This window comes from Balaenoptera physalus (assembly GCF_965194825.1).
Source record: "Balaenoptera physalus genome assembly, chromosome: 2".
NCBI classification, from domain to species: domain Eukaryota; kingdom Metazoa; phylum Chordata; class Mammalia; order Artiodactyla; family Balaenopteridae; genus Balaenoptera; species Balaenoptera physalus.
The window spans coordinates 91,818,386-91,836,636 of record NC_138883.1 but is presented as its reverse complement, the minus strand read 5'-3'; the positions used below and the strand labels follow the sequence as shown (position 1 = coordinate 91,836,636).

The 18,251-nt window shown below is 38.7% G+C and overlaps 1 protein-coding gene across 3 annotated transcripts in view; it reads right to left on the bottom strand.

The window, feature by feature from the left end:
* The window catches only part of FBN1 (fibrillin 1), a 253,387-nt gene that overhangs the window by 187,504 nt on the left and 47,632 nt on the right, over positions 1 to 18,251 (bottom strand). For all 3 annotated transcript variants that reach the window (XM_082452979.1, XM_082452980.1, XM_082452978.1), the window contains exons 5-6: positions 17,216 to 17,311; positions 13,734 to 13,829 (exon numbers count right to left, since the gene is read on the bottom strand). In XM_082452979.1, coding sequence (XP_082309105.1) covers positions 13,734 to 13,829; positions 17,216 to 17,311 — 192 coding nt within the window. The remainder of the gene's footprint in view (positions 1 to 13,733; positions 13,830 to 17,215; positions 17,312 to 18,251) is intronic.

Here is an 18,251-nt window from a genome sequence, read left to right as displayed (position 1 = left end):
AAGTAAAAGCACCTCGCCACACACTTAAACTGACTATGCCATATTTATAGACTCAAGTTCTCATATTCACCTAGAAAGTTGAATATATACTTTACATAGGTGTTCAGTTTATTTGGTGATGGATAATTTTCTATTATCTCTCACTGACTTTACAATGCCACGTTTCTAAAATAGCTAAGTATCTCTTATATTTCACGGCTGGCCTTTTACAAAGAGACAAGTTCATTCTCTTTCTGTATCTGTGCATATAAGTAAGCAAAATCTTTTAGTAACCCTTGGTCAGTTGTTGTGAAAACTGATGTTTTTCAGGGCTGCAGTCACCATTATATTTCATGGAAATGGTTGTCACTCACCCCTTCGCTTTCTCCTCCCTTTGTTAATATTTGCACTATTGGGGTATTAGCCTTTGCTACAACTGCAACAATTGGGTGTATGTTAAAGAAAAGCATATGGTTGATATGATATCAAAATAAGAATGTTGGGCTTCACCTGTATAGAAGATCCAAAAAACATGCTGTTCCAGTAAGAAAATAAAACTTCTAAGTGGAAAACATAGTTACATTGGGACCTCTACATTTAGGTTAACTGTAGTAGCAGCTGAAAGTTTCATGATACCTTTTCTGAAACAACATTTTCAACAAAGATTACTCTCACTTTCATGAGAACGAGAATGTTAATAGCAAATACCTATTAAACATGTATTAAGTATGTTCCAGGCCCCATGCTAAGTACTTTGTATATTACCTCATTTAATCTTCCTAACAATCTCACGAGATAGGTACTATTATTATTCCCGTGATACAGATTCGGAGACCGTGGCTGAGAGACAAGACTTCACAGCCAAGAAATGGCAGGATTTTCTTCACTCTTGAGTTCTTAAGCAGTTTTCCAGGAATGGTGAGGTAATTTATAAAGCACAATGTCTCCTAATTAGGTATCTTAAAGACATTAAAAATGAATGTCATGTGATATTGACAAGTTGGAATGAGGACTCCTTTGGAATAAAATTTAGTTTTGAAAACAATTTCCCTATCATTTCCTCTCATTCAGGAAAAAAAAAAAAAAGAATAACAACTCAGGAGGCATGAGAACAGAGGAGGCCTGTACGCACTTCAGGCTGACTCAGTAAAGGGCTGCAATGACCTCTCAGAGTCATCATCTTCTGTTTGGTTTTGTGATAGCTCGCTTTGTTTGGCACTATGGAAAAATGTAGAAAGAAGTAAATACTAAATAAGGCCTGAAAAGAAACAGCTCTATCCAATTCCACATAATACTTTTTTTTTTTTAATTAGAGACTATTCTACAGTATTTAAGGGTTGTTTTCCTCAAAGAAGGCAATTCTAACTTCTATTACACGCTGCTTTCCAAAGCCAGCTTTATATTATTAAGATGGATGTATGCCTCTGCTTTTTTTTTAAATTAATTAATTTATTTGTTTATGGTTGTGTTAGGTCTTCATTTCTGTGCGAGGCATTTCTCTAGTTGCGGCAAGCGGGGGCCACTCTTCATCGCAGTGCGCGGGCCTCTCACTGTCGCGGCCTCTCTTGTTGCGGAGCACAGGCTCCAGACGCGCAGGCTCAGTAGTTGCGGCTCACGGGCCCAGCTGCTCAGTGGCATGTGGGATCTTCCCAGACCAGGGCTCGAACCCGTGTCCCCTGCATTGGCAGGCAGACTCTCAACCACTGCGCCACCAGGGAAGCCCCATGCCTCTGCTTTTTTATGTTTCTCAGAGCAACAAGAAAGTTCTAAAATATTCCCCACTCTGCAAGTGAAGCTTACAAACCATTATACAGAGAATGAATCAAAATTTGCTTCTGGAGCTTCACGGCTTTGCCTTTGTCTTTTAAATTTCACTAGTTTTCATTTAAAGACTACTTCACCAGAATCCTTAACAGAATATAAGCTTTTCCACTGGGATGTTAGGAAAGAAATGATCCCTAAGAGCTAATACATATTTAAAAGAACATTTTCAATGTAGGTAAAATCTGCCCCCAAACCAGCAAGTCTTCTCTTTTCACCTGGTTGAGTGTCCAACAGTGAAGGTCAACAATGTCTCCTAAGAGAAGGCAGGCAGGAGGATAAGGGCTCTCCAGGGAGAGAGATAGAAATGGGCCTATTTTATGAAGTGCACCTTTAGAACGTTCTTTATTTCCGGAGGAAATAAATATTCCAACCTCTTGTTTACTTATAAAGCTCTTCTGAAACAGTTCAGAGGAAAGGGATTGCTGCAGAGGGAATATGGTAGGAAAGTTGGAGAACATTTCCTTTCATGTGTCCCACAGAATTCAGTTCCCACATACTTCAATTATCAATAGCTATACTAATATTTCCATAGGATACAGATGTATTTGTAGGTTTTCAGAGTACTTTTTAAAAAAATGTTGTATTAAGCAGATATAAAATTGTATTAAAGTATATTTCACATTTAAATACTCTCTCTCATCAACCTTGAGATCCCACAGTTAAATTAAGTAAATTAACACCTACTCTTTTCATAGCACTGGGCTTGGTACTCAATGAGGTAGCAAGAAATATCAGATACAGTTTTTGTTCTTTGGTCTATGGGAGGGATCATAGCCTGGTTGGAAGACTATATATAAATCAGCATATTATTAGCTCCCAAACTAGAACTAGATTAGCAAATTTTGTAATTCCCAAATTGTGGGGTCTAATAGGCTGAATTTAACTTTTAAAGAAAATACTGAATATATATAAAATATTCACATATATTCATATTTCTGTATATACATATTTCTACATTTTAAGTTAATGTCATTTGTGTTTCATTTAGTGAAGAAAATATTTTTAACTTGCTTATAAGGCTTCTTAAAAGCCATGAAATAGGATTCTAGATATTTTTATGCTGATGTAAGTATTTCAACACAAAAATCAATGTCACGGAAAAAAGTTTTTTGACAAGATGAATACACTCATTCCTCGCCTCTTAGTGAACAACATTGAAACCCATCAGTATATATCCCCAAAGACAAGGACTAGGTCACCCAATTATTTAAAAATGTAATAAAATGCAAGAAAAACAAGAATTAATTAGAGAAGTAAAAATACTAACGTGGCTGATTCGGGTAAAGTGTATGACAAATACCAAAAGTTTAATACATGCATTAACTATCAAATGGAAATGTGAATGGGGTCCAGGCAGACAGAGGTGGTGATGTCAGTCAAGTTGCAACGACATTGATGGGGTTGGTGGTGGAGTTCCCTATGGTCAGGAAAGGATTGGGGAAGGAATACATCTTAATCTTGACTTTGAAAGAAGAGAATTTAACCAATCTATAAAAGGAAGCTCTAGCTGCAAGAATATCTGATACTGCTAGTTCTGGTAAGTAGCACTCCCAAGGACTGAAAAGAACCAGATGACATGCATGCCAACCACATCAAACCTTTCAGAACCAGGAACTTATCACTATTTAATGGAAGAGTTCACTTTGCCTAAGTCATACTGTATTTTTTTTAATTGAAGTATGGTTGATTTACAATATTATATTAGTTTCAGGTGTACAACATAGTGATTCAATACTTTTATAGATTATACTCCATTTAAAGTTATTATAAAATAACAGTTATATTCCCCTGTGCTGTATGATATATATCCTTGCTGCTTAACTGTTTTATACATAGTAGTTTGTATCTCTCAATCCCACACCCCTATCTCGTCCCTCCCCGCCTTCCCTCTCCCCAGTGATAACCACTCATTTCTTCTCTATATCTGTGAGTCTGTTTCTGTTTCGTTATATACGTTTATTTACTTTATTTTTTAGATTTCACATACAAGTGATAACATAGAGTATTTGTCTTTCTCTGTCTGACTTATTTCACTGAGCATGATACTCTCTAGGTCCATCCCTGTTGTTGCAAATGGCAGAATTTCATTCTTTTACGGCTGAGTAATATTCCATTGTATTTATATACCACATCTTACCCATTCATCATCATACTTTAGAATATTTAAGAACCAAACCCTGGGGATTACATTTAATTTATAAATTAAATTAATTAATTCTAAAATTAATAGATTTGAAAGTGCTGGGTTAAACTATGTAAAAAGAGTTACCTTCTTGCAGGACTCCCAAGAGCTAATATGCTAACACATCCAGTGCCTCTTCAAGAAGAGGACATGGTACAGAGTTTCCAAAATCCTTCTGACCATGGAAACTTCATTTCATGGAACCCCCATGGGACTAATGTTCTGCAAAAAGTACTTTGGCACATCATCTGGACCACAAAGTCCCATATATTTGTTCCATATATATTTATAAACCAAAAACAGCACAGATTCTCTAGAGGCCATAACTGCTAAGGAACGTAAACACTAAGCAAAGGACTCTCAATTGAGCATATAAAACTGGTAGGGTCTCCAGACTCCTATCCATAGGATTAAGCTAAAACAGTTTCAGAAATAGACCAGTCCAGCCACTAAGTTATATATACAAAGGAGAATTTTTTTAAAATCCCAATACCATGCCTCATATAGAAATTGTACAGAAGCACAGTTCAGTAGAATAGAAGGGCACCACAGAGAGACTTGAAATAGGCCTTTCCTTCTTTGGAGTTAAGCAAGTTGACATCATGCCCCCCTCCTCTTCTTTCCTAGGAGGTCTCCAAACACTGAGAGTCTGGCATAGCAGGGACTTCCTAAGGGTGACTGTTTCCTCCCTTTTCCCCTGGTCAATTCCAGCCTCTGAATCTTTGTACTGTCTCTTCCCTTCATCTGTAGCACTTTCCCTCATCTACTCTGCCTAACTAAATAAATCTTTGCCCTGCTTTTTTAACTCTTTCACAGATGTATTTCTACCTTTCTAAAAAATAATTTTAAGTCCCTGATGACAAGAACTATATACTCCCCTCTGATTCCACCTTATTGCCTAGCTTAGGGCTGAGCCTTTATGAAATATTTGCTACAGTTGTTATATCTAATTGACATGACTACAAGAGATTTCATTTATCACTTATATATTTGAACAAAACTCCACTTAGACAAATATCCTGAGAAATTAGACTCTAATCTGAGGTCCCTAGCTCTGTGTTTTTTTTTTTAATTGGTTTACTTTTACATATCAACATAGGCTATGATTCTCTAAGATGCTGCTTTCTTAAGAGTTAAATAAACAGCAGCAGGAAGAAAGAAAATTAGAGACCTGATAGAGACCTTAGGTGAGTGATGATGTGACTAGAAACAAAGCTCCAGAACTGTGCTATCCAATATGGTAGCCACTAGCCACATGTCGCTATTAGCTGGCCTAAATTGAGATGTGGCATAATATATGCATTAGAGTTCAAAGACTTAGTATGGAAAAAAGAATGCAAAATATCTCAGTAATTTTTAATATTGGGTACCTATTAAAATAAAACTTTTGGATATATTGGGTTAAATAAGATATATTATTAAAATTAATTTTACCTGTTTCCCTTTACTTTTTCATGTGGCTACTAGAAAAGTTAAAATTACATATGTAGCTCACATTATATTTCTATTAGTCAGTGCTGCTCTAGTGTTCTGAGTATCCAAAAACGGAAAAGTGGTGCAAATATTAAATGTGGCTACTGATAAAAACTAGTTTCATCTTTTTTTAAAGTTCATAAGAGCTAAAAAGAAAAGAAAAGAAAAAAAACCAATAAAGTTAAAAAACTGTCCCTGAAGATTAAACCATGATACCAAATTTAACATCAAATTTAATAGCTTATTAAATTATTCACTTTGATAATATTAGAGGATGTTAAAATGGATATTTGAACTGGAGCACAAGACAACCGATGCCACATTCTAAGTCAAGTGTGACACTATGATGCAGAATTTGCAAAGGATGTGATGACAATCTGGTCACAGGGCTCTTAAACACTCATGCATATCAAGAATATCAAAACATCCGAGGTAATAAGAGATGGGACGGGAGTTACTTGGGAGAGGGCTGAACTGTCACTAGCTCTCTCTAGGAAACTGGTGGAAGACCACATTATGATGACAAGTCATGAAAGGGGCTTCAAGGAGAATGCTCAGACTGCACGATGTGTGTTATGTATCCACAACAGGTTGGAGGACGCTGTGGACTGCAGACTGTCTAACGCTTGGAAACTGGCTGGCCAGATGCTCAGACACGGTTCAAGGGAGAGGCTGTTACCATGTCCAAGTTGGTTTGCACTCTGGCAATTTATTGTGGCAAAAAAAAATGTATGAGTGTTTCCTGCTAACTAGTTGTGGGCCACTGTAGGAGAAAGCTGATGTGGAGTGAGCTTAGATTCTTTCTCAGAGGGCTCCTAGAGCTGCAGAGGCCTCAGATGGCTGCAGGTACCAGTGGTCACCCCGGGTTGAGGAAGGAAATGTAAGAACACAGATGCCATATGTGGAATCTGAAATACGATACAAATCAACATATTTATGAAACAAAAACAGACTCACAGATATAGAGAACAGACTTGTGGGAGGGAGGGGAGGAGAGGGAAGGAATGGGAGTTTGGGATTAGGAGAGGCAAACTATTATATATAGGATGGATAAAGAACAAGGTCCTACTGTATAGCACGGAGAACTATATTCAATATCCTGTGACAAACCATAATGGAAAAGAATATGAAGAAGTGTGTGTATATATATAAAACTGAGTCACTTTGCTGTACAGAAGAAATTAACACAACATTGTAAGTCAACTATAGATGCCTTTGCTCACGTGAGAGACCCGCAGGGGAGAAAGTCTGAAAAGGACCAGAAAATTTCATCCCCCAGCAGGGGAAAACGTAGCCCACTGAGTGGACTGAGAGAGACAGTGAGTGGGAGACAAAAATTAAACTGCTTTATGATTGCATCTCACTAGTCCTGCTGGTGATAGCAGGCGTGTGCATGGTATGGTAGCATACGTTCCCTACTTGCACACAGCTCCTCAACCACAGAAACTGAACGTCTATGTCAACAGATGTATTTCCTGGAACTATTTTAGGAAAATCAAGTTTACTCAATGAGCCACCAACTGAGAAATGTTGCAATACCACTTTAGATGCATAGTAACACTTAAGGCATTCTGCCTCTGCTATCTACACATTAGTATTTACTTTCCATTTAGACTAAATACCAAAAGCTAGGCTCACAGAGGGCTTCAACATTTTTTTAGAAACAACAGTTTATTACTTGTTGCCTTTTTAGAGAAAAGAAAATAAGCATAGTTCCCAGAGCTCTGCCTTCCAAAGACACTGTGAGAATGGGAGTTCGCCTATGGCATTTACTCTGGGAACTTTAATAATAGCTGCCTAAAGTATAAAATTATGTAAAATTAGTGTCATAAATGCAGCGCTGTAAAATTTACTTCCAAACACTTCATTAACACCTTCCAGAAAAACTGCAAGGAAAAAAGCACAAGAAAATCAGCACTTGATTCCATGAAGCTTTCTAGACAGCCCTTTGAGAGTAGGCCATGATTCTGCTTTCTTTTAATGAGGCAAATGTATCTGAAATGCACCACCTGGTTATTTATATATTTGGATCATTATATGTTAGTCTTTTCCATTCATTAGACACAACGCAGACACTGCTTTCTTGGCTTTACAAAATAAATGCTTATCAACTGCTTTCAGGATAGCTTTTTGAACTCTCTTCTATGAAATCATTAAAAAAGATCCCTGTGCAAAACCATCATTTGTGAATCATCAGAGAAACTAAGTTATGAAGATAACAGAGGTGCTCATATATCAACTGCACATAAGAGAATGAAGGAGAATTACAACCAGCCTACCTGTCCTCTGTTCTATTCTTCAATTACTGGAGAAAAACAAAAACAAAAAACTAAATGCCTTTTCCAGCTCCATTAATACTGGAATCCCTTAAGAGGGCAAGTATGATGACCAGACTTAGTTCACCTTCATTGTCATGCTTCTCTGATGGACTATTAATTTTTGCCGTTCTTTGATTTTTATTCTACTCCATATTTGCCCCCCCATTGTTCCTTTTTCTTAAAGCTATCAGTTCAGTAACGCTTTCCCCTATACCTTTTCTACTAATAGCCTGCAGAACAGCCAACAGACTTTCTTGATTTGGGAAAAATCCAAGTATTGTCTTCACAGTTTAGACTTGGGTAGGAGTTTAACATTGAACAAACGATTCAGGATTTCGAAGAATTCGTGTCCATGCTTACATTCAGACGGTACATAATGAAGACCTCCAGATGGAGTAATGATAGAAAACTTCTTGTTATTAGCACTTATGCTTCCAAAAGGCTTCATACTCTGGCTCACTTAAAGTTTGACATTAAAATATTAATCTAATTCCATGTGTTTTAAGAACCATGCAAGACAATTCTTTTCACTGCTTTTTAATCTAAGTCAATTTTCGACCCCAAACAACGAATGTGTTTGATTATTGACTGTCGTCACTAGAACTGACACTATTTTAGGCTGTTTCTAAAAACTCAAATGACTCCCATAAAGGGAAAAAAATGGTCACATGCTCATTTGAATGAATTGCTGACTCTGTAAAGGTAATTACAGAAAAGAGTTTCCATATATGGCTCGAAGAGTTGTAATATTGTAGGAAAACTATATAACCTTCCATGGTAACTGCACTAAACGACAATATTCATTTTCTATGGCTACATTTTTGAATGTTGGTTCAGTCATTTGGAGTCGATTTATATGTACTGCAAACAGACAGGAATCATCCTCTCTCCAAGAATGGATTATTATATTTAAAATATCAGAATCAATCAAACAGAGAAATATCCCCAAACCCTGCATTACATACACCCAAGCAATACTCAAGACTCCTTTCTCTTGGCTTTTAAAATGATTTAAAAGCAACTTAGCTCAACTCTTCCTCCAGAGAGGAAAACTACCTACCTTGCCAAATTTCTTGAAAGGCTTTTTTCCCCCAATCTATAACTTTCACTCTAAAACTCTTAGTTCTAGATTTCTTCTTATAATTTCTCAGAAAATTTTCTGTAGTTACTAATGACCTCTTTCCGAGTGAAACCCAAGTATGGCACAGTGGTCATGTACACAGGCTTATGAGCCAGACCGGCTGGGTCCAGTTGTTGATTGTACCACTTACAAGCTATCTGACCTTGGGCAAGCTCTTTGACCTCTCTTTGCCTCTGTTTGCTCCTCTATAAAATGGGACTCATTATAGGAGTTTTCTCATAAGGTTGTTGCAAATCACCAAAGTCAAGTGTTCCGCATACTGTCTGGCCCCCTCTAAGTAACCAGTCCATGTCACCTGTTATCACATCAAAGGGCCTTTTGTTATTCTCATTCTTTCTTGATCCTTGAAGAGTCTAACAACTGCCAAGCTATTTCTTGAAGTCCTTCTTGCTTTTAGTTTCTTTGGCTCAGTGCTCCCCTAGTTCTCTTGCCTCTCTCCATGTTTTCTCAGTGTCTATCTTTTGTTCTCTTCTTCCTCAGGCCTGTTCATCAGTAACCCCACCCCATCTCCAAGTTCAGGTCTAGCTCCATCATTCTTCTTTCTTTTTTCATTAGCTTGAGAAGTCTCATCCACTCACATGATTCATGATTCACTGTGTTTAATATAAGAGCATTTAACAAGATTTTAAATAGTCTGCATTCTGAGGCAAGATGGCAAGAGAAAGTGTGCTTCCAATAGTCTTGTTGGCAGTAACTATGGCAATACACAACTAGCTTATGTTGTCATTGCCAAAACAGGCACTGACCTCATTTCAATATTCTAATAACAAATGCGAACACACCATACCACTGAGCTTAGGCAATGATAAGTTTTACTGGTTGCTCAAGACCCAAGCAGAGAGAAGGCAAAAGTGAGGGGGAGGGGGCAATCAGGAAAACCATAAATGTAAATTTACAGAAAAAAAAATATATAAGAGGAAGAACAATGAAAGAAACTTGGCATGTGAAACAAAACACAAAGAGATGCAATCTTTGATACAGAATGTAGCAGGAGGTGGCAAACTCAAGTGCCCACAGGGGTTAAAAAGTAAGCTAAATGAATAAAGGGAGCAGGATGTAAGACAATAGGGAATAGTAGGGATTGTGGCAAGCTAGAGACTATAACTGAAGGTACTCACATTCAGTTTTTAAAAAGTAAACATTACAGGCCAAACAAGTCACAGGCCTCTTCTTTTCTTCCTCTGAACATAGGCAGGCAATAGTATCATTGTCACCTGCCCAATGAGGCTGACTAGTCAAAAAATTTTTTACAACATATTTTACTGGCTAAAAGCTACAAGTGAGACAACTTTGCTTCATAGTCTGACTGCATCTGTTGAATGAATGTTATGATTCGTAATTCAAGCATGGATCCACTGCTTGTCTCCATCACAAACCAAAACACTATGTTCATGGGTTATTAAGATTCACTTACTAGCTTAAAGTGATCCAAATCCTGCCAGTATCACCCCCCCAAAGGATAGTCTACACTTGTACTGGCTCTCTGATGTAGCTGCAGACATATAGTTGCAAGACCTCTCAGGGACAAAGATGATTATCCTGAGAGGTACTCGTAACACATTTGAAATGTCCCCTTCCATGTGTATTACATCATGATAGGAAGTTGTTTGTTTGTTTATTGCCACCTGGCTTAGGTCAAAACATACCTTCTTTTCTGCATCCTTGCCAACTGAAAAATGACAGTCATGTGGCCCTGAAAGATGGGGCCAAATTCAATTAGGACTCAACACTGCAAGCTCTGTTTAAAATGAAACCAATGAGAAATATCCAGAATTGTCCACAAGTAGGCAAGCAGCAATTACTTCCAGGAGATACTTTTTCATCATCTGATAATCATATCTCAAGATTTTCTGGCGCTTCAAAATAAATTCAGTTCAACATTTATTGGCCATACACTGTGCATCATGCATTAAGCTTGGCTTAGGAATTTAAAAGATGATGAAACCACAGTTGCTGCTGAAGAGCTTACACTCTAATGGGGGAGATGGACATGGAAACCTGCTATTTCAATACAATGTGGTAAGTGCTATCAAAAGACGTGGAGAGAGTGCTCAGAGAGAATGCAGAAGAGGCCCTGGGCTCAGCCTCCTAGAAGAAGGAAAGAAAATTAGTAAAGACTTCCTGGAAGTTCATTTTTAAAAACAAAAAGCCAGGGCTTCCCTGGTGGCGCAGTGGTTAAGAATCTACCTGCCAATGCAGGGGACATGGGTTCAATCCCTGGTCCGGGAAGATCCCACATGCCGTGGAGCAACTAAGCCCATGCACCACAACTACTGAGCCTGCATGCTACAAGTGCTGAAGCCCACGTGCCTAGAGACCGCGCTCCGCAACAAGAGAAGCCACCTCAATGAGAAGCCTTCACACTGCAACAAAGAGTAGCCCCCGCTCGCCGCAACTAGAGAAAGCCCACGCACAGCAACGAAGACCCAACACAGCCAAAAAGAAATAAATAAATTTATTTTTAAAAAATAAATAAATAAAAAGTCACATTCCATTTAAAACATAATGCAACTGGCCTACATAGTTGAACAACTTAGTAAGTATACTATCCCACCATCAGAAGTGACACTGAATACTTCCCTATGCTTCAGGATGGATTTGTCCTGACTCAGTCCTATATTTTTATTAATCACTCTTGAAATCACAAGCATTCGTCTGAGTAATAGGATATCTTGCCTCTAATTCTTTAAAGAGGTAAGCAGATGACTTCCACAAGAGCAGAAAACAGTGAAGACTAAAAATGGAAATACAATCCTGGAATCAAAGAGCCTCCCCTCTCCCATGTGGTGAGAGAAATCACACTCATGTTTCCCTTCTCCCACTGAAGGTTTGGGACTGTATTCCCAGGTAGAAGAGGCAAAGGGCAATGATTAAAGAGAGCCTGCTTCCTCCCGACTCTCCACAACCACAAATGTCTGAAAATCTGCCATTTGGGGATTAATTTTATTTAGATAATCACTATTGTGAAGATTCTATGGGGCCAAAATGTATTTACACCTAAGTGCAACTTTTAGGATACCCTTATCACGGAGGAAAGCAGTTAAAGACACCCCAAAATTTGGAGAAATCCCTAAGTAATATGCCAGTTTTGATTAGCAGTTTAGTAACTTAACCCATTCACATCATTTCTTAATCTTGGTCAATGATCAAGTCTTTGAAGAAATAAGTGTGGAATGGTTAAATATCATGCCCTCTTTATTTTAGACTGTTTTATCAATATCTGTAACTATGGGTATCAATATTCTTTGCAGCAAATTATTAACCAGATTCTTAGAGGTAAAATGCTCTGTAACTTCATTCTATTAGTGATTTTTCTAAAACAAATTAAGCCCACTATTGTCACTTCCAGAATTAGTTTCACACTGTTCAAGTTACATGTTAACAACTTTAATCTCAACAATTTAAATACTATATCATAATCACTGAGTAAATAATAAGGCCACAGAATGATACTACCTAATCAAAACAGTTGTCTTCATTACTCTTGAGACCATTAGATATATATTAGCTCCAAGTCAATAAAAATACATCAAGTTGTAAAGAGAAACAGTTCTAAAGAGGGACTCCAAAACGATGCCAAGTACAATGTAAGGGCCAAGAGTCCAGAATGCATCACATATCCATACCATGCAGTGGCCTTGTGAACAGAGATACAATATAATCTATCCAGTAATAATAGAGTTACTTGCTAAAATAGGTATTGTTGCTTTATCAGCAAAGAACTGAATTTAGACGAACTCATAAAACTACAAACAGAAGACAATTTCTCACATACCACTCTGTGCTCTTTGCTTTTAAATAACATATATTCAACACTTGCTACTGAATCTTTACTTTCCATCTTAGAATAAAATGATCTCTATACAACTTTGGATAAAGGTGATGACTGCAGTTTAAAAAGTTCATGAATATTTTTCAATGGGTATTTTTTCATGAGTATTTTTGCAGTTTTGTATGAAAGGAACCTCCTAAATCTTCACAATAAAATCTTCGCTATAAAACTAGGAACAATGAAAACATGGCTATGAATGTAAAGACAAGATGATCAACAAAGCAAAGGTCAGGGCAGTGGGTATTTAAGAAGACTGCACATTTACATACATCTCAATATCCTATTCGTATGCATAGGCAAATCAGGTAGAAGTCTCTTTTAATTAAGAGCAGCAGTATACATCAGACTTGAAAACTGAAAACCCACATTCAAATTAAAGCTGCTTATTATGTGTGTGACCTTAGGGAGCTCCCTTGACCTCCCCGAGCCTTGATCTTCTCAGACAGAAAAGTGATGATGATTATACACGTCAGTGGGCTGCAGTGAGTACTGAATAAACTACAGGTGTGAAAGCACAGTTTCTCAGCAGTCAGTATTTCTAGTGAACTTTGAATGCCGAGCTTGTATGCCACTACAGCCAATAGGTCCTAATAGATCTTTAGGTGCAATTTTTGTTCCATTCTGGATTTCTCCCCTTGCCACACAGATGTTTTATTTGGAGCCACCTCCCTAATTTACTAGGATAATAATGAGCTCAATCCTTACTCTATGGAAAATTTTCCTCTTTTTATCTTGATGCCAACTGGTACTTATGCATAGGCGCACTATTGAGTCCTGCAGTCCCCTGGCAAGACTTACTGAATAACATGCATAGACTTAGGGCCATTGTCTTGTCATCCTAGGAACCTTCTCAGTGACAATTCAGAAACCCCCTCAAAGCTCAGCAAAATTCACGAAGCAGCCGCAAGAACCCAATGCATGTTGAAATCAGTCATAGCTTTAGCCACTAGAACATCTTGACACCAATACGTTAAAAAAAATTACCTCTTTCACACTGGGGTCCAGTGAAGCCGTAAGTGCATGCACATCGATTTGGGGCCACGCACCTGCCTCCGTTGAGACAGCCACTTTCACAGACAGCTGTAAAATAAGGAGACAGGAGCTGAGAGGCTGACGGGCTTCATCTGATAGTAGATGCTAATAAAGTAACACTTACTGTCCCCTGAAAGGACAACAATAAAAACACTAAATAATCACCCTGGTATTTGTCTTAAACAGTTACTGTACAGTTCAAGTTTCCCGGATGTTCCTCAGTCAACTCAGATAAAACTACCTGGAATAGGTGAGTATGCACCTGTGTTAATGCTGACAGTTTCATCCTGGGAAGCATGTGAGAAATGCTTTCAGTTCTGCACTTAAAATGGTGGTTTATAAGAGATACCCCTGATGAGAACTGCATTTTAGCAAGCTGACTCTTTTCTTATGATTTATGTTTAATTTCCAGAGGGTTCTCATGAGGGAAAACATTGGCCTCTCTACTGTCATCCTTACAGAAATGCAGCATGTTAAATCACACTATTAACTGCCAACGACAAAACATGAATACTGACATTCAGTAATTTATGCACCATAATAAAGACCCAATTGAATGTTATAAGAGAATCTCTGGAAAATATTGGTAAGATAAGTCCAGCCATCCTTGAGGGAGGGACATTTTACTTGTCAAGAAAGGCATTAAAATAAGATCTGAAAGCTCATGCCCTGAACCACTCTTCTCCGTACAACTTCCTGCAACTCACTTATGCATGGCCTCTTTCTAGGCATCTTAATCCACAGGTGGTAGTCTGCCCCTGCCAAATTTGCCAGTCCCTCTCACTCTTCAAAGCCCAGCTCAAACCTTACTCCTCCATGAGGCCTCCCTAACACCTCCATTTAAATTAATTCCTCCTTCATATATTTCCCACACATTTTTCCTGTACCCCTGTGGCAGTCATGGAGTTGAGCCATTCAGCTCTCCCTCCAAGAAAACCTACCTAGAGGAGCTTAGTTGGCCGACAGCCTGAAGCTGCTACACCTTCAGATCTGCTACTGTGTTCATGCCAAGGGCACACTCTCCTGGCTGCTACCACCCAGTGACTAAGCATGGTGGAGACTGGACATTTCTGCCCATCATGAAACTATTCTGATGGGCAATCTTTATTCTGGGCTCCCTATCAGCCTGACCAAGGCTTTCGTGAAGTTGCACTATAGTCTGAGCCTCCTTCTACACAATCGTGATAGTCTTTTCTTCCCTCCCTCCTTGCCCAGGGGTGTGACCTGCATCATGGTCTGAAGGTCCTCTCTCCTGACTCCTGCTTTCTTTCCCTTTGATTCTCATAGGCTTTTTCCCCAATAAATCTCTTGTGCATCTAATTCTGTCTCAGCATCCACTGGGATCAGTGCACTTGAACTGAGACAACCCCTTATAGCCAAAAATTATAGCAGTAGTCCACTGATCATCACAAAATTAGAGAAGTTTACGTATATTCATTGTTCTAATTTGCTTCTTAATTTACAGTTAGGAGAGAATGAAGAGGTTTAAGCAGAAAAGAAATTTTGAGATTGCCTAAGCCAACCCTCCCATTTTACAGATTAGGAAACTGAAGTCTAGGAAAGGTTTTCTAATTCTACGGGTGTTACCTGAGTGCTTGTCGTGCACTGGGCTTTGGGCTCTACTCCCTCTGGGAGCATCAAAGGAAACAGAAGATGCACAGCAGCTCCTTCTGATTCCCCTTCTGAAAATGCCTTTGAATCCATCCCCATCCCACCATCTCTCTAGCCATAGCCTTAGTACTATTCTTCCTGCTTCTGTTTCTTCCCACTCTACACTGGCCACCAGTGGTCTTTCTCATTGTAAACCACTGTAAGTGATGTGTATAGGCCAGTATTTCATAGCATTAAATGCATGGGCTGTGAAGTTAGACTGCTTGGGTTCAAATCCCAACTCTGCTGATTACTCCCTGTACAGCCTTAGACAAGTTACTGCCCCAGCTTTTTCATTTCGTAGAAGGTAAAAAAGGCCTCTACCTCAAAGGGCTGTTGTTATGAGTTAATACGTGTAAAGAGTTTGAACATGTGCCTAGCATACAGTAAACAGAGTAAATAACTCAACAGATGAATGTTGTTGGTCATTGTCTTCTCACTCCCCTTCCCTGGCTCTACTTTGGGTGAGAAAACGGTACGCATAAAGGCCCTCCAATGGCCCATGACTTCCATTCTGACCTTAGCTTCCTTCCCATCACTTCCCTCAGCACTTAAGTCCTAGCAACGCCAAAGCCTGACCTCCCATGCTATGTCATGTTCTGCTGCTTTGGCTTATGCTGTGCCGGCTGCCTAAAAGGCCCACCTCCTATCGTCTGACAAGGGAACTCCTACCCACCCCTTAAGACTCAGCTCAAGGGTCTCCCACACTGGGGAGGCCGTCCTACCTCTCCTCCCTCCATGCTGCTGATCTGGGCTGCCAAAGACTCAATCGTCATTCTTACTATATTGCAGTGTGTAGACAGTCAGGAGGGTATTACATAAACTTTGATTTACTTATAATAGCATTATTCATCATAGCAAATACATATACAATGGCAAAAATTGGAAACAACATGAATAAATGCTCATCATTAACAATTCACTAAATAAACAGTAAAACCTATATATAATGGAGTATTATGCAACTATTAAAATGTATTTTTAAATGTTCAAAAAAATGAAATATTCTTCTAATAAAATATTAAGTAAAAAAGTTATATGAAAAATTATGCATACAATGGATCTCACATACCAAATATGCATTAAAAGACTAAAAGGTAATATCTGGAATGGTGGGATTGTAGAAAATTTTATTTTTTATATTTTTAAACTTTTCTAAATTTTCTGCAGGGTATATATATTCTTCTTAGTGTAATAAAAAGTGAGCTCTTTTAGAGGAATTTTCATCTCTGCAAAGCACAGGGGCTGATACAGAGTAGACACCCAATAAACAGTGTTCATGAATGAACCAACACACTGGCCAGCAGTATGATAAATATTATAAGAGCAGAATCTAGATTGGGAAACTAGAGAGATACAGACATCAATAGTCAAGAAAAAAGAACATGTTTGGGGAGAAAGGTGAAGTTGAGTTTTGAAATACTCTATTGGAGATGCTTATTGAAAATTCAAGAGATGGTGGAGATGTTGAGCAATCAAACGGAAGGCATACATCAGGAGTGAACAAGAATTCTGCACCTTGGGTGTAAATCAGAGATGAGGTAAGCAGGGTAGTGGAGGTAAGTGAAAGAAAAATGAATCAAACAACCCATTTCCAAGGTTCCAGTCAGAAATTTGGTACTACGTGTGTTGGGTAAGTGATCTGTTCATCTGTAAGAGTCCCTGGACATCTCTAAAAATGCCATGTCCCAGGAAATCAAAGAAAATCCACCAGCACTTATCTCCGTCTTCTCTTTGTCTCTATAGATTAACGTCTAGAATACTTATAACTATGGTTTACTTACGTTGTCCACAGTGAGTCCCTATGTATCCTTTCTGGCACAGACAGTGATCATCACTGCAGCTACCTCCATTCATGCAGCGAATGTTACAGTGTTGGACTTGAAAAGGAAAAAAAAAAAAAAGACTGATTTATTTTTGCAATTTAAGCACATAGATAGCAACAGTTCACACGAGTTGATCTGCAGTGATTGGAAGAGAAAATAAAATGGTTTATCAAGATTCATATATTTACGCAGAAATAACCTAATTGACAATGCTAAACATGTCATTTTGTGCGCATAAAATCATTTACAATGCAATGTAATTGCTTCTTCGATACTCACTTTAATAATGCTCAATGACTTCTCTAATTTAGCAGAACTTACCACTCAATGTCATTTCTGTAATTTACACCAACAAGAAAAGAGTGCCTTGAGGGACCAGACGAGACAAGATTATGACGGCAATAATTTGCTTGTTAAAAGATGCAGGGTCCCAGGTAGGTGGGCAGGAAAACATTCAGGGTGACAAATTCCAAGAAATTTTGTTAAAAGAAATTTTGGAGGCAGCAAAAAGAAGGGAAAAAGTACCTAAAACGGCATTTAATAACAAGACTGCTTGGTAACAGAGACAGCTGGATTCGGCTCAGAAAGAGCTGCTGGTTTAAACTGTAACCTTAAACCAACTAAGACCCACAGTGTTTGAAACCCACTCTTTATCACACTGTCACCTACAGAAGTGTGAGAGCTTCAGCACCCAGAGCAGGAAGACCACGGGCAGGCGGGCTGACTTAGACTGAGACGATGAGGCGCTAGAAGGAGCTGGAGTGAAAGACGCCTGGGAGAGAGAATGACAGCGCGGTGTGGGCTCTGGCTCCTCCAGGGCTCTGGCTGCCTCTGCTTCAGTAATTTAGGCACTCTCAAAATCCCAGGCTGTTCCTTAGTCCTCTAGAAACAGTCAACTACCTTACTTGGAGAAGACTAAAGGCTTGATCGAATTAATCATTGTTGACACATCCCTACCCAAGGAGGCCAGGAGTGGGCATGGAAATTTGGCTCA